Here is a 17,066-nt window from a genome sequence, read left to right as displayed (position 1 = left end):
AAAATAGAACCCTGCAAAGGCCATAAACCACACAGGAATCAATAAAATCTTGAGGGAGGGAAGCCTTCCTCTCCTTGTTTCAAGCACACTCCAGGAAATAATTCCTTAACACCAACAGCAATAAAGCCAATCCTGATCCTATCAGCGAGCAGCCAAACCACTGGAAGAACTCTGAATAACTCCCTGAAGAGCTGGTAACATCAAGTGTTCCCTGAAGAGCTGGTAACATAAAGTTTAAATGCACTTTGGGATACACATGGCATGTAGCAGATGTCACATTGACATCAGGGAATGCTCCAGTGGTTTTATTACCACATTTATTAGAGTTTACATTCAAAACAAGTCTCTCCAGTCAAGCTCTGGGGAAAGCAGAGCCCCACGAGCACACAGTGAGGGGCCCTCTCAGCACATGCAGACACACAACTCCATCAGTCAAAACTCATCCACTCAAAAAGCAATTCAATCCCCTCCCCAACCCCAGTTTCTTGATTTTTTTCAGCCATTTCTTATGAAAGCAGGCTATAAACAAGCAGCACCAGATTCTCTTTGGAGGTTGAATTCTGCCAGCATTGCTCTGCCCTTACCAGTTCTGCTACATCCACATCAGCCCTTTCCTCTGTCATCAGCCTTCAAGCCCTTAGGTAAATCCCCATTTTCCGCCATGAATACCACACCAAGGCTTCTGGGAACACACACACAGCAAATGCTGCTGGACAGAATTGTCCAAGTGCTGGAAATCCCTGCACCCACCAGCACACAGCCTGAGCCACCCTCACATCTCTTTGAAGGAAAGCAAAGCAATAACCCTATTTCAAAAAGAAGCTTCTACAAGAAGCATTTCTGCAGCAAGGGGAAAGCATCAGAAAGCATCATTATCTGCTAAGAACACGAGGAGTTAGCAAAACAAGTCATACTCTGCATGGTTATAGGGCAAAAAAAAAAACCAACAAACCAACAGAACGTGCTGGAATTTGGTGTGTTTGTGTTTTTCTTAGCAACTGATGCAATGTACCCAGAATTTCCCTAGGACTGCACAGAGGTCTCCACAGGCACTCCCAGAATACTGGCTGAAATCTTTTAAGCTGAACATCTGATGTTGATTCAAAGAAAATTAAATGGAGCATGAAATGCAGCATCAAAATTCAGGAATCCAGAGGTACTGGAAATTAGTCCTCAAGCAGCAAGAGCTACACAGCTCAAACATGAAGCTGAAAGGAAATGAGGTGATTAAGGCAAGGCAGAAGATGCAGCTTACTTCAGTGAATGAGAGGTACTGGATAAAAGCAGCATTCTAATAACTAAGACAGACCCAAAGTGAATATTGATAAGCAGGCAAGAAAGCTGAAAGCAAAAAAAGCTTGAATTTGAGTAAACAAACAGGCTGTGGAAGCAAAGTGTGCTGAACTGTCACACTGAAGGGATAAACCCTCACAAACACCCCCAAGGGCTTATTAAACAAACAACAGCCAGCGGTGAGAGCAGATGAGCAGGGGCTTAGAAAGGGACCAAAATCCTCATTAACTGTAAGTGGATTCCTACTCGCAGGAATCCCATTAGATGAGATGATGCCAACTGGGATTGTACCCACACTCAGAACAGCCATGGGCCATGCAACAAGGACAGTGCTGCTGCTTAGAAAGGGGACAGAGGTTTCAGCCTTACTTTTGGGACCAGAAGGAGTTCCTGCAACTGCCTGGACCAAAGCACACCTGGACAAATGACTGTGCTGGGAACAGCCCCACACCAGCAGCAACACAGTCTGGAGAGCCCAGGAAACACAGGAGGAGGAATAAAAACCACACACCCGTCCTGTATGGCTGGGTAGAAACAGTATTTTTCTACCCACACCTGGTTAGAAAAATACTGTTTCTCCCCAGCCATACATCCTGTTCCCTGGCCAGCCCCAGCAGGAGCTGGCTGCTTCCAGGGCCTGCCCCTGAGAGAGAAGCAGCCTGACCCTGCCTTGCACAAGAGTCCATTTTACCCTTTGAAAGACTCCGAGTACACAGATCAACTCAAATACCCTCTGACCACTGCTGCTGTGCTCACTATGCCCTGGCCTTTGGACATTCCTGTCCTACAGGACAGAGCCTCCCTCCCCAGCAAAGTGCTGTGGGTCTCCAGCAGGACAGGCCCTGCTCTCAGTGTTGCTTCGACTCAGCTACAATGTGACCCTGACAGCAGAACAGGAAGATCCTGCAGAAAGGCTCCTGCAGGCAAAAGGAGGAACCTTGGAGACAAGAGCCAGCACAGGCCTAAACACAGAAATAAAGAGCACAATACAAACATCCAGCACTGTCAGCTTCCCCTCAGCAGGCTGTGCCATGACCCACTGCTGACACCTCCCATCAGCATCAGGCCCTCCTTCACTGACAAAGCCAGGGCTGCTAAACCATCCTGCTGTAAGAGGAGACCCCTTAGAGCATTCTGCTTTTAAATATGCACTTCACTCTGTGGCACACACCAGCACAGTGAGTGCTCTGCTCAGCAGACACAGCCCCAGGCTGGCAGCAGCTGGCAGGAATGGAAGGTCCTGGGTGCTCCTGCTGCTTCCCTTCCCTCTGCCACCTCCACCAGCCACAGACCAGGCAAACTTTGCTTTCCTCGCTGGCCAAGCTCCTGCTCCTGTCATGCTTCCCCTCAATTTTTTCTGACAGCCCAAGCCATTCTTTTTCAAGCAGCAAAACTCAGTTTTTCCACAGCAGATGCCTGCACAGATTTTGGCTCCATAAGAAATGCAATGCATTTAATTTCATTTGGATGGTGTTTCCTTAGCTGTGGCCTGTGGAGGTGACAGCACTCCAAGCTGTGGCTCCTGAGGAGCTGGCTATGGCCAGCTGTGATCCCTCAGGAATGTCACCTCAGCTGGCAGGTAAGAGCAACCAGGCCCATGGTTGTGTGAATGGGGGTTCAGCAGGCTCAGCTGCTCCTCTGGGCCCTTTCACAGCAAAGCTCATGCCCAGACACTGGAGCAATTAAACATGGAAAAGTGACCAACCATTCCTACATCACAGTCATGACAGCAACAAGAAAATGATACAGGTTCTCCCAGTTTCAGCCCAGGGACAGTGGTTTAACCAAACACCAAGCACCACAGCAGGAGGCTCTCTGGTTATGGCAAACATTCCCAATTGTACAAACTTCTGAAGACTCCAGTATCATTTTAGAAGTGCAGATCTGTAACTTTTTTTTTTCCCAAAATCCTGGTTTGGGAAAAACATACCACCTGAGAAACCTAACAGCTACAAACTTTCCACAACCTACAGTCCTGCTTACTTTCACTGCTTAAATACTCCCTCAGAAAACAGTTCTGAGGCTCAGAGTTTTTCTGCCTTACCCTGCCTGCTCTATGGCACAAGAACGTCCCACAGCCTTGTGGTGCCCAGGGAACACCATGGCAAAGGCACCAGGGCACCACATCTCCCACAGCCTGCAGTCTCCTCCCTCCTGCAAGAGGCTTTCCTATCATATAGTTTGGGATTCATGCCCTGCTGGTTTGAGATTTGTGTCTGCTGTAGCCACTACCCAGCTACAAAAGGCTCTGGCTAACTCTGCTTCTAACTCTGTTCTGGTCAGCACTGCATATTGGAGCCCTCATAAAATCTGGGTACACAGCAGCTCCATCACCCACATCCACACAAAGCAGGAAAAGAGGGAATTCAAAATCCCTTCTCTAGGCAAACACTAGAGCCTGGTTAATGCAGAACTGCTGTTAACAAAAGTTGTATATTAAAAACATTTCTACACATTCCTGTTCTTTGAATAACTGTCCTGGAACTAAGTGAAAAGTTGCTACCCTGCTCTTACAGCACATCCTTAATTAGCATAAGTAGAGCCCTAGTGCTGTGGATCAGTGGGATTAGGGATTTACAGTAATTATGGGTTGTTATTTTACACTGCACGGCAGTCCAATCACTCCCAAGGGCCCTGAAACAGATAATACTGGTGCTCTGCTGGGCAAAACAAATTCTGACCTTATCTCACACAGGATGTTGTGTTTCATGGCTTTCATAAATACACTGCAGCTAACACTAAATGATTGCTGGCTATTACAATAAAGCTTAATGCTGCAGGATATTTAAATGACAGCAATTTACAAAACCAGCATTCCAGTGAGGGCTGATCAAGGTCTGATAACTCATCCACAATAAATTAGCCAGTGCAACAGTTTTATTGTGATTTGATTAATTTTTTCAAGTCATGTGCTGTACAGACATTTGGTTTGAGTTATGAGTTTGATTTGGGTGTGGCTATTATTTTTTTTATTATTTCAAAGTGATTGGAATGATTAGCTTTTCAATTTATTTTGAAGTAGCAGGATGAAAACAGCACCCAAGTTTGATAGTTGGTCGGGACACAGGATTCAGTGATGAGCAGGGACTGTTACAAGAGCGTCCTCGGTAGGTCTGGAAATGTCTACATTCTGTATAATAATAAAAATACAGAGAATATTTATCATGCAGCAGTAAGACCAACAAAAACCACCAATCAGGTCCCTTCACAAGTACACAGCTGGGTTGATTGAGAAGCAGAGATGGTTTCAGCCCCCCACACCCCAAGAACGCAGCAGACTGAGAGCTGGTCGCTGTCCCAGAATGAGACAGCACAAAAGGTATTTACAGTAAAAAAAAATAAATAAAAGCTTTTGAAATTTTCACAGTCTTCTGAGGGACAATGAAATACAGCTCCCTTGCTGGCAGCACTACCCAAAGCTCAGGTCAGTCACATTTAGGAGGAAGTCTTTTACAGGCCCAAGCAGGAATCCACCTTAGCACATGCTTCAGCACGTGCACATCTTGTTGAGAAACCTTCAGTGTTTCACTGAATCTGCCACATGCTTCTGTGCCAAGAGGAAGCTTTTAAAATGTGCTTGTGTTATAGACAATGTAACACCTCTAACAAAATAAAATATATGTTCTCAGACACCTTAACCATTCAAGGCTGATCACACCAACTAGATCTCACCTCCTTTTGCAGAGGTTGCAGAGAAACAATTACATTTAGTGCAGCACTCAATTATTTAAAACCAAATGAAACCAAGAGCCCAGTGCAGCCAAAGAGGAGTCATATCTGCTCTGGCACCACCTCCTGCAAGTCCCAAAGCCTGTGTAATCGGTACTCCCCCTCCTCCCAAGAGAGCAGACCATGATAAACTGCTCTGATGCTCCTTACAAGACCCATTTTAGGCCAAATCACTGCCAATTCCTCACACATCCCACTGATGGGTTTCATTAGTCCTGCTTGTTCCACACTGTGGTCAGCCAGCTCACCTTGCACTAACACCTCCTTCCCCCAGGTCCTCTCAACAAAATAAAACAGGAGGTCTGGTGTGAGTAATGCCCTCTCTGTCATTCACTGACTAAGCCAGATGTGCAAAGCAGACATTTCACCCCAGCACTTGCTGGGTCCCTTCTTTGGGCCAGAAAACAACAGCTAAAGCAACTCCCCTGAATTATTTTCTGTAAAAGACTATAGACTCCTTCATTGGGAAAGGTCAGAACTTCAGCCAGCACAATGCTGACAAACACAAGGCTTCAGTCTGCTCCAGACAAGTCCCCACGGTACTCTGAGCTTCACACATGCCACAAACAAACAGCCCAGAGCTCTGCCTGCATTTCTGCCACGTGAAAATGGATGTTTACAGCTGAGCCAAAAGGAGGGCACTGTTCTGGAGCACAGACTACAAGTGACTGGTGGGTCACAGAACAGACACTGGGCAATTCTCAATCCAATAGCTTCATTGTTTAACAATGCTGTTATGTGACACTGTATTTAATTAAATGCTCTGACTTCAATAGACTACTTGAAAACTTAATTTTACAGAAGTAATTAATGTTTTCATAGGTGATTTAAATGAAAGCTTTTGCAATTTTCACAGTCCTCTGAGCAGCAATTAAATGCAGACACAATCCTCTTAAGTCCTTCATTCAGACCCACTACCTGAACAGTGTTACACCATCCAAATTCACCAGGCTGGGTTTCCTTTGGGGCAGAGGAAGAAGAGAATTTGAGGGGTTTTTTAGGAAAATGCCACTACTCCTTTTTTTTCTTCTTATAAACTTTATTCACTCAATTCATTTGTGCTCAAATCAGTCTTGTGCCTTTGAGCCCACTGCAATGCAAGTGTCTTCCTGATCCTCTAGGTGCACCTGAGCAGAGCCACCCCACAGCATGGCCACATCACTTGCTAGTCATGTGGAGAGCCACCTGGTGATTCAGGCACAGCTTTCCCCATTGAGATAAACCCCTTCAGTTTATCAGAATGCCTTTCAGACTGGCATTTTCAGCAACATTTTAGCAAGTTGTAAATTCAGCACTGATATTTTGATCATCCAAACTAAAAATGTTCATTTACATTATTAAACACAAATAACCTACTGCTCTAAGACACCCTCATGGATTTTCACTAAGCTTCTCCAGCTTTAGGTACTGTGAAATCACAGACTGGATTTCCTAAACATGACAATCAAACTAAGATACAAAATGGCAAAGCAGAATGACAAAGCAGGAAAAGGAGAAGGAAGGAAATAATGCAATGCAGTTGTCGAAGAGAAAACATCCAAGTCAGGCTTTTCAGAACTTGGAATACCCAGGTCATTAAAACAAAACTTATCTGCAGAAGAACTCTAGCATGAATTCTGCACAGAAGTGAACCCTCGGTTACAAAAGGCACTTTATGTCATGTGCCTTGTTGAATACACAGATAAAACCTCATTTCTCACTATATTCCTCTTCACCATCAACTGCTGCTCTGAAAGCCACCAAACACAGCCTTTTTCTCTCATGTTATCAAACTGACTTCCAATCCACCACTGGCACTGCTCCTGACCTCAGCACAGAATCAGTGCCATGCCTGGTGGCATGAGCCTGAGGATCTGCAAGGGAACAGAGAGCTTTACCCAGGACACATTTCACACAAGTTTGATGCTAAAGCAAAGGAAGAGCTGGGCAGAAGCAGCAGAAGGAGCCTGAGCTGAGGTGGGCACTGAGGAGCACACAGAGCCTGAGGCAGGCAGGGCACAGAGCTGCCGGGGGCTGACAGCTTCTCTGCACTTACATTTCACAAACACGCTCAATTTCCTTCCCCCGGCTGTCCTGCTGTTTCCTGAGAGCTAGTCTTCCTCTCCAGCTTTGGCTTAAAACACAGGTGACATCATCAATTCCTCTTTTACACACAGCAGTGATGAAAAAGCTGATGACTTCTCTCCCCAGACCAGGCGTGGCACTCATACCACCACTGTGGCTACACCTACTTCTGCTGAGTGACAAAGCCTGGCAGAACTTTACACAGTTTTTAGCCTGACACCACATCTTCAAATTCTCATTTCTCAAAGATAAACTATTCCAGCTAGAACTCACACTATTACAGAACTTAGTTTTATTCAGTCCATAAAAAATTTGCTCCCCCCTCACAGTAAAACAGTAGCAAAGTTTCAGATGTAAAATAAAATAAAACTCAGCTGAGTTATCAAATCAATTCTAGCCACAAGGACAATGGAAATCAGCTCAGACCATACATTACATCAAGTTCTCCAATTTGAAAAATATTCTTACCTCAGGTTTATCTCTGTGTGTGTTTACAGCTTCGACATTCAGAAATATAGATTCTACTTTACATCCTGTTGACAGAAAACACATTTTCAGACACATCTGCTTTGAAAGTGAAGTTATAACAAAGATGCAATCTAATTTTGAGATGGTGAAAGTTACCCACTTTCCCCTTTTAATTTACATCAGAATTTCCTGAATTCTGAAGAGCTAAAGCTACAGAAATTAATCCATTCCCCATGGATTAATATTATTGTCCATCTGATAATCAATCTCCTCAGCTCAGCTTTATCATTATTTTCTTTGAAAAAAAAAATCTTTTTTTTAAACATCATGAATATTCAGTAAGAAAGTTTTTATTTGTAACTTTTTGTGTTTTAAACATCCAGGACTTCTGTACTACTAAGAAGATAAATACTGCTCTCATTTTTTAAACATAAAAACAACTACAAGAAGGCACAGTGTGTTGTCAACAACCCCCTTTCCTCTACATGTGCAAAATTATTTTAACCCCAAGCTAAACAGAACTTCAAAGCTGACTCCTGAAAAGGAACTTCTGCTTAACATTCAAAAACTCAAAACCTCCATGAGGCAAGAAAAATTAAAACAGTGAGAAGAAAGAACTATTTCCCAGGTAGTATAAACTGATCCACTTAGAGAATGATATAATTACTCCATACACCATGGCTACAGCACTTGAAGGCATCTCTGATTGCCAAACCCTGGCTCATCTCACACAAACATGACTTTTATAAGCTACCACTACTCTACAGAACATCATGAACAGTCACTTCCTCTGACACACCAGAGTCCATCCTCTATCACAAGCAGGTTTCCAGATTTTTCTCCTCATTTATTCCCTAAAGTCGTAACACACTCCATGGAGTCGCTACATGACAGAAAAAGGGGATTTCCTTAGAAATCCACTCTACTTTAAAAAAAAAAAAAGAAATTAGTAAGGCCAGTATTTGCCTTCCCTTTGGGAAGCCTGACCTTTTAAAGCCCATTTGTCAGGGAGACTGTGAGCAAACACTGTGGGAACTCAGAGAAACAGTGAGCCATAAAACAGATTTTAAGGAGGAAAAGCACATCATCTCCCACTGATGAGCAGAATCCTTACTCATCCTTCTGACCACAGATCCACTGTGAGCCCTGAGACCAAACCAGACCAAGCTTTGAGCCCTGCTGCTGCCCATTCCCCAGGGCTGTTACACAGCAGACACTTCAGAGATCTCTCAGTCCTTGCACAAGCTGAGTTTAAGATCCAAAGAGAGCCTCATGTGTTGAGCTTTACACATAAACCAAAGGGACAGCCTTGCTCCACAGCAATTACCACATGCATTCTCCAGCTCATTTTTAATTACTGACGAGCAAGTTCCTACCTACAGCAAGCTGCAGTTTCCTTTCTATAGACCACCACTGCCCTGGACTGCTGGGTAAAGGTCTCATCCACCCTGATCCAGCTGTCAGGCTGTACCAGATGTTCCTCTACTGCAGGTCATTCTCTTAAGGTGGCAATGATGCTCCTCTCCACCACCAGGAAGAGCAAAGCCCCAGGGGAAGCATTTCCCCAGAGCAGGCTCAGCTGGGAGGTACCAAACACACCAGGTCTGATCCTGCATCCTGCCTGCCTGGAGCCAAGTGCCATCAGTGACATCAATCAGTACTGCAGAAATAATCTACACAGTCCTTGTGTTTTCAGATGGCTGAACTCCAAAAAGCAGGTTGGCTGAAATGTGCTCATCACACATACATGTCAAACCCCTTAAAAAAAGGACAATGGCATTTCTTTCCCTCCAGTCAGAAGAGCAAGCACACTGTCTGTACCCCTTTGTTTCCTTCCTCTCTTAGTGTGTGAGCAAACACTCAAACATCCACACCCTCTTAAAATTTATGAGCAGTCACCCAACTTCCCTCCTCCTGCAAAGAAAGAAAAGCAGCAACAACCAAAAAAAAATCCACCAGAAAAGCCCCAAAAAACCCAAGAGAACCCCAAAACAGAGCCTGTGGAAAACAGGCAGACTCTAGCAGGTCAGAAAAATCCAGTTTTAAAAAGCCCAAGTTTTAACTGCAGTGAATCTCTATTTTCAAAACCCCAGCTTGTCATGCAAGGCTGGGAACACCAGATGTCACCACAGCACAGGCTGTCCTTCCTGTAAGACGAAACTGCAAGCAAATGACAAAAATCTCCTCACGCAGATTTTCCAGTGCAGCAGCTACTTTGTTTCATAATATTCTTTGTTTCAACTTCATTTGAAACTTAACAAAACACAAAGCACTGATTTGGACCGCTATTTTTCAGAGCTGATAATCAAAGACAGGCTCCAATTAATGACTGAACCAGCATTTTGGGCAATATATTTTTCCTAATAGGCAGAGAATTATCTGCATAGCTTGAGATATCTTCTGAAGTGGGATATCAGCAGATATGACCCAGCCATAACTGAACAAAAATGAGCAGAAGGCACACACTAAGCTGAGGTGGGAACACACACAAAACTCCATCAGCAATCAGCCCGTGCCACCCAGCAGGGCACACAGCAACCCTTACCCCATACTGCATTTGGCAAGATGAAAAACCTACACAAATGGAAATTTGCCTGTCTTCTGCAAAGCAATACCCTCCAATACATCAATAAAAACTCAGATCTTGCTGTAGCAGATGTGTAAATGCATGGGTTTGCCAGAAGAATTAGTGAAATAGAGTGTGAACTGGGCACAAACTGTCCCCTCCAGCAGTGACAGCCACTGGTGGTTTCAGGCCTTCAGCAACACATGTGTTTCCTGGCACAAGGCAAAGCAAGGGTAATCCAGAGGATTCATTTATTCCAGTAAAGTTCTACACGCATACATGCAATGTCAAACCTGACTATTTTAAAGCAACATAAAGTGTGTTTTAAACATTCCACCACCTTTTCTGATGAGTATAGCCAGACTTATATAATAAATTTACATAATTGCACTTACCATAAGCCACTGGGGTTAGCTTTAGGACAGTATGCAGTGGGCACTTCAGGTAGGGCAGTTGTTCTGAGAAATCAAACACAAATTACACATGAAATACAGGTTACAACTGGCTCTTCTGTTATGTTTCAGGTCAGCTACTTGAATGACTTTTTACCTAACAGCATATCTCTTTTCCTAGCATGCAACAGAGATGGTAATCAGAGCAAAAAAACAACTATCACAGTATTCCAGGTCAGGAGCAGCTCAACAACATCAACTACCAAGTTTCATGTGGGGGTCAAATACCAAAAAATACACTTGGGTACTTGCCTAGCAAAACCAGCCTGTGATGACACAGCAAACTGTTAGAATTTACTGTGTGGGACCTTAAGCAGTAAATTTTTTAAAAAACAGTCTGTTTGTAATGTATCAAGGAAGACTTACCTGCGGGCTTGTCAAGGAAATATGCGAGCAGACAGCGCATGACAGCCTGGTGACAAATGACAAGCACATTCTCCTGCCTTTCCAGTTCCATAATTACTGGCTCCAGCCTCTGAACAAGATCTTCATAGGACTGGGTGGGGAGGACAAACACAGAGCACATTAAAAAGGGAAAACTCTTTGAACAGTGTATATATATACAGAGGGGATCTTACTTTCATATTAGTCATCTTCTAAATGTTATTTAGTGCACAGAAATACTGCAGCAATAATTTTCATTAAACTAAGAACACAGTTCAGACCTAAGCACTCACATAACACATTTTATTATACACATAACAAAACAAATCTCCCTCACAGAAAAGCTTTATTAAATTAGCCACTTTGATCAAGAATTTCCACTAAATCCCTAGGATTTAATTCACATCTGCAAATACAAGTCTTGCATGTTATTTTCCATAGCTCATCTTCAAAAGCATCTGAAGCTCAGCCAACAATCAGCACGCAAAGAGTTCACAAAGCTTGACTTGTTCAGGCTGCCCTTTCCAAACAAGCTGTGGGCACGTTGGACCGGCCTGATGACAGCAGCCACCATGTCACCAAGAGCCAGCACAAGGACTTGCTGGTGACCTGTCCTGCCTCACCATGCACAGGGAATTGCTGCTGCAGGGGAACAGCAGGGCTCCTGCATGGGCACAACTGAACTGAATTTCACGTGCATGGTAAAGACTCTGTTTTGGAAGACTGCGTTGGAAGCAAAGTGCCAGGTACTTCCAAAATGTGTCATATACCACAGGTGGAGAGCTCAGCACACGACTCAGCAGGGCAGGAACCCAGCACAGCAGGAAACCTTCATTCTGGTCCCCATGCAGGACCAAGTGGCACTGCTGACTGAGCCCTGGACAACAGAAAGCTCCCCGAGAGCTGTGCAAACCCCTCTCACTGCTACCAGACACAAAACTGCCTCGGATAAACGAGACCAACTCATCCCCACAAGGCACAGGGGGAGTTTGACATGCCAGTCACCATCCCCAGGACTGCACTGGTTTCAAAAACAAACACTCCTTGTTCAAATGCATGAGAAGCACTCTGCAGCTTAATGACTGCCTCATTAGCAGGACGGGATCACACTGCCAGGGACACAGCTCTTGTCACAGTGACTGCTCTTGAGGACGAAGGCACAGCTCTGCTTCCTCACAGCTCAAGCAAGAGCAGCTGGGCCAATCCCTCCTCCCAGCTCTCAGCCCCCAGCAATGGCCCTGTGACCATCTGGCCATCACTGCCCTGCACTAGGGCTACTTTAGAAAAGCCATCAGCAAGTTAATTTTCCCAGAGGCAAGGAGTTTAATAACGTGGCTGGAGATTTCCCCAGCATTTCAGCCAGAGCTGCCTGCAAGAGCCACCACCAAGAGCAGGGAGGAACAGAAACAGGGCATCTTAGCAGCACGTTTATATATGCAACAGTTAAAGCCCTGCAATAATTCCTCCTGCTTTATCACTGAAGGACCAGCACAGGTACAATGCCCACAAGATCAAAGCTCTCCATTGTTTTTCTAAATTTATGGGTTTATTTTTCCAGCCCTGAATCAACATAAGTGGTCTGGGCTCAATCCTTGCAAGATCCTATGTGCTTTTCCATGGAGAAAGGAACAACCTTTTCATTAATTTAAAAATTTGTTTTTCCTTCCTACAGCATGCATATATGCAAGAAGACAAGGAACCCTTTCGACTTGTGAGATTAAAATGCTAAAAATAGCATACCTCTCCTTTAGGGTATCTGTATCTGTATTTGTCTTGGTCTCTCAGTGCAAATTCAAGAGGATAATTTTCCTGTATTTCTTCATATGTCATTTCTTCACATACTCCCTGTCAGTAATGAAAATTATTAAAAAACATGTATTCCCAGTAATGCAAAAAGTAGATATCACTCTTAAATAAAACCATATACAAATAACCTTTAGCAGTTTTAATTTGCTACTCTGACACTCAGAATTGTCACACAAGATAAACAGGGCACTCAGCTTGACTCAGAGGTGGTTAGGAGGAATCATTACATCCCTGTACAGGTGAAGTTACATCCATGGACAAAGCAAGGCCATGTTTCATCTATTGCACCTCCTTTTATATCTTACAGCTGCAGCTGGAAACTGCCAGCTAGCAAACACCCCCACCACAAGCTTCTTTCCAAGCCCAACTAATGAAAACTTTATAACATCATGGCTTCCACAGAGGAATGTTTTACTGGGAAACACAAGAGAAGAACAAATTAAAAATGGCAAAATTTAATGAAATGTTTAGCCTTGTTTACAGGTAATGACAATTACTTCCAGCCTCTTGAAGCAGCTTCAATGACTTTCTATCCCATGAAAGACATATTATTAAAAAACTAAGTACCTTTTTTCACCCTTAACAATCAAAGCAACTTATTAAGCATTTAAAAGAGAAGAACTTACTGCATCTATCTCATTCAAAACCTTCCACTGCTCATAAGGCACTCCCAAGGCTTCAGCAGTCTGAATTGTCCTTTTCATCTGGCTGGTCCAAACTTTCAGATCTTTGATATTTTGTTCATTAATAAACTGTGACAAGCTTTTGGCAAACTGGAAGAAAAACCAAGAGACACTGGATGAGGGCTCAGAGCCAACACAGGGCGTTCAGTTTAGAAAACAAGGGTTCCAGCCTCTGTAAGCTCACTGTAGCTTTTCCAAAAGACTGTCAAAGGTTTTGCTAAGAAATACAACCTACTCCATTATCCAAGAGGGACAGGAGAAAGAAAAGAAGTACAAGGAAAATACAAATTTTTAGCAGTTCTTAGCTTTCCTTCCACTAATTTTCCTTTCAGCTTTAAGTTGTGTACACTTTCCCAATTACCCAACTAGCCAGGATTTCACAACAATATAGTTAAAAAAGAAAGCCCTCTTGCCAACTGCTTTGTGGTGGGGTATAAAAAGGAATTTTAGCCAACAGAGAGACACACAGATAAGAGTACAAACCACAACACACAAAGTGCCTGTCCTGTTTCCACTACCCAAACATGCAACTAAAAAAGTCCTTTAAACTCATTAGGAGGAAAGGCTGCAGAGGAGGAAAGCTGCCAGTGCCCAGCACAAGCACACACAGAGCTCACAGTTCCACCTGGCAGGAGGTACATACTTCCTTCCCCCTGACAGACAGCCCAGGATCTCCTCCTATCCTGCCCTTGAGGTTGAGCTCGCTCTCCCCGTGGCGGCAGAGGTAGATTGACCGAGGAGTCACGTGGATATTCATGAGGTAGTAGACAATCCGGCTCTGGATGTGATCCATCACTCTGTTCACCAGGTAACTCCTTCCAACATCCATGATTTTAATGTAAGAAAGATCCCTTTCATGAGCAAGTTAAAAAAAAAAAAAAAAAAAAGTAAAAGTAAGATTCCACATTGTTGCTATTAGCGCGTAGCACAATCTTTCCACCCTCTCTGTTGTTATGAAACAAAGGGGAGACAAGCCAAAGAAATGAAAAAATCCTCATTCAGCCACAGAATGTGCATTAGTCCTAAGAAATAACACAGTACTCCAAAGGTACAGGATGAACTCTGTTCCTTTCACATGGAGCTGCTCACAACGCTTTCTTTTCTGCCTCCTTTACTTGCACTTCATCCAAATCTAGATCCTTCTCTTGGAAAAATACAGCCCACACACTGAAAAGGAGATTCACTTAAGTTACCACAGCTAAATAAGATATACAGCTATTTTACAATACCATTTGGGGGTTTTTTTCCAGGTTACAAACACTTTCCATCACCAAGTGCTTGTCTGATTGCACCCAGGGGCCAAAAGGAATAGTCACTAATTACCCATCTCATTTAATCCCTCCAGAAAAGTAGGGCACCACAAGAGCCTGGAAGCAGTCTGAAGCAAGACATTCTCTCAACTGCTCTGTGAGCAACCCTTTGTTAACTGTGCTGTAATCTACCCCACCACTACCTTCTCTCAGCATCAGACAGCTTATAATTTCAATTTTCACTGCTTATCCTTTATCACCTGAGCTATAATTCTAGAGCAGCCTCTCGTTCACACACAGGAAGATGTCTCATAAGATGAAAATAACCACTATTGGTTTCTAGCTATGTGTTTGAGACACCACACTGCAATGAAACAAGAAAACTGATAATGAAACCAAGCAGAGGCAGTGAGAAACGGGCACCAGCACCCTCACTCCTGCCCATGTTCCTTGGAGTTAATCATTGCCATTCCAGGCAGGCCCAGCCATTGGGTCCATCACAAGAATTACACGCATGAACTGAGCCAGCTCCACACTGCTCACGCTCAATTACATTAAAATGCAGCTCAGCCCTCCCTGCAGCTCTGGTGCAACAAACCAGCAACACCTGGGATGGTGCAGCTCCAAATCCTACTCTGAAATGCTGGGCTGTAGCAAGAAGGAAGGGGGTCCTCCTCACATGATTCATCCCTACCTTATTTTCAAGAGTTCACAGTTAATAAAAACCAGAAGAATGCTTTGGCGTGAGGATAAATAATGTAGCTAAGACAGTTTCTCAGAGCCCTGCACCTGCAGGATAATTTTGCAAGCACAAAGAAATTAATTAAGAAGTCACATTTTTAAGACTGATGTGTTCATAATTAACCTTAACCATGCCAACCAATTAAGCTATACTTACAAATCACTCATGTCTCCTCTAGGTACCAAAAAAAGCCAAGTACCAACCAACCACTGCAGAAATTCTGGAATAATTGCTAAATGCTGGTTCTATCCCAGAAGAATAAATACCATTCTCCAAGTGGGAAAATCAAAAAGAATATTGTCCCAGACTAGTCTCACTAGCCAATTTTCCTCAAAGAAGGCAGTTTCCATGCTACACCCCTTCAGTCAACACTTTAATTTGCCAAAGGAGAGAGAGCAATCAAGCCACTAAATTATGACTTAAAAGCCCTAATCCCCAGTACAGGATGCCCCAACCCTTAAAATAACATTTAAATAATATTGTGATCACCAGCAGTAATAACAGAGTTGTTTCATCACTTACTTGTCCAGAGTTTCATCTAAAGTCTCGTATGAGTTCTTGTAGCACTCTATTCTTTTCATGAAGTCTTCTGTTGCTTCATCATTGCTACAATCCACATAGTCAGGACTGCCCAGCTTCACTTGCTGTTTAAAATAAAACCAGGAGAACAGTATTTAAGTTTCCTTCCCTTCTTCATGGATGTTTAAAGAAATAGGGAGTAGGGGAACACAACAAAAAGCTTTGTCTGCACCTTCATTAAAATACATGTAAAGCAAAAGAAATCCCTCTCTTCAGAGAATTAAACTTCTGAGCTAGTAACAGTCACGTGGACAGGGAAAAAATGAATTTTTTTCCATTAATGAGAGCTAAAGTGGAATTTTTGCTATTGGAAATTCTTAAAATGTACTTCTAAAAATACTAAGCTACTTTAAGCCTCCCAATATCAAGCAAACTTAACTTTACTCACCACAATGTTTGCAGCAATGACCTCTGGATCAACACATACAGACTCCACAAAAAAGGTCTTCAGTCCAAATGGGAGGAAGAAGAACAGAAGAGAGGAAGGAGGAAGATGCATGAGAACACCTCTGGGTACTAACACACAAGCAGCATGTCACCCACTTCCATGCCAAGGCCTTTTCCCTCCATTTACTCAGAAAGCTTCTCCAGACCTCTCATCAGAAATCCCTGGCTCCCATTCCATGACACATCATGCTCTCTGCTCTTTTCCCCAACAATGCTTGCAAGTGGAAAATTCTTGCAGTAGAAAAGATGTAGGATGGACGAGGAAGAAACAAATGCAGAGGATGCTGGTTCAGCCCCACAAACAGTAACTAACATTTCTGAATTAACATTTCAGAAGCCTCCCAGCTCATGGAGTAGCCTCACTTATAAAGAGGCTTGTGTTCTGCTGTGTCAAAGGCTTACAGAGATTAAGTTTAGAGGAAATGAAAGATGACTGGAGAACAGCTAAATGTAAAACCAGAAGGTAGAAAACCACTACGTTCAACTAACACAGAACCCCTTCGTGTTCCTGCAGCAAAGATCTGAACAGCATGAAGAACCATACTTTAAAAGCTCTTTCTGACACTGCACTCATGGCCACAGGTCCAGGAAGACAAAATTGGA

At 43.5% G+C, this 17,066-nt stretch overlaps 1 protein-coding gene across 4 annotated transcripts in view; it reads right to left on the bottom strand.

The window, feature by feature from the left end:
• LOC131563204 (6-phosphofructo-2-kinase/fructose-2,6-bisphosphatase 4) overlaps window positions 1-17,066 on the bottom strand; it is a 32,879-nt gene that overhangs the window by 760 nt on the left and 15,053 nt on the right. The window contains exons 6-15 of one of the 4 annotated variants that reach the window (XM_058813124.1): window positions 16,405-16,461; window positions 15,960-16,081; window positions 14,089-14,296; window positions 13,389-13,535; window positions 12,697-12,801; window positions 10,939-11,068; window positions 10,516-10,578; window positions 7,555-7,619; window positions 7,058-7,135; window positions 4,274-4,423 (exon numbers count right to left, since the gene is read on the bottom strand). In XM_058813124.1, coding sequence (XP_058669107.1) covers window positions 7,073-7,135; window positions 7,555-7,619; window positions 10,516-10,578; window positions 10,939-11,068; window positions 12,697-12,801; window positions 13,389-13,535; window positions 14,089-14,296; window positions 15,960-16,081; window positions 16,405-16,461 — 960 coding nt within the window. In that variant the 3' untranslated portion in view covers window positions 4,274-4,423; window positions 7,058-7,072. Of the gene's footprint in view, window positions 1-4,208; window positions 4,424-7,057; window positions 7,136-7,554; window positions 7,620-10,515; window positions 10,579-10,938; window positions 11,069-12,696; window positions 12,802-13,388; window positions 13,536-14,088; window positions 14,297-15,959; window positions 16,082-16,404; window positions 16,462-17,066 lie in introns of those variants that run through there. The other 3 variants (XM_058813122.1, XM_058813125.1, XM_058813126.1) reach the window with 3 other exon arrangements.

The sequence above is a fragment of the Ammospiza caudacuta genome, chromosome 12 (assembly GCF_027887145.1).
Source record: "Ammospiza caudacuta isolate bAmmCau1 chromosome 12, bAmmCau1.pri, whole genome shotgun sequence".
Taxonomy (NCBI): domain Eukaryota; kingdom Metazoa; phylum Chordata; class Aves; order Passeriformes; family Passerellidae; genus Ammospiza; species Ammospiza caudacuta.
The sequence above is the reverse complement of the archived record's forward strand: the minus strand, read 5'-3'. Positions and strand labels throughout refer to the sequence as shown.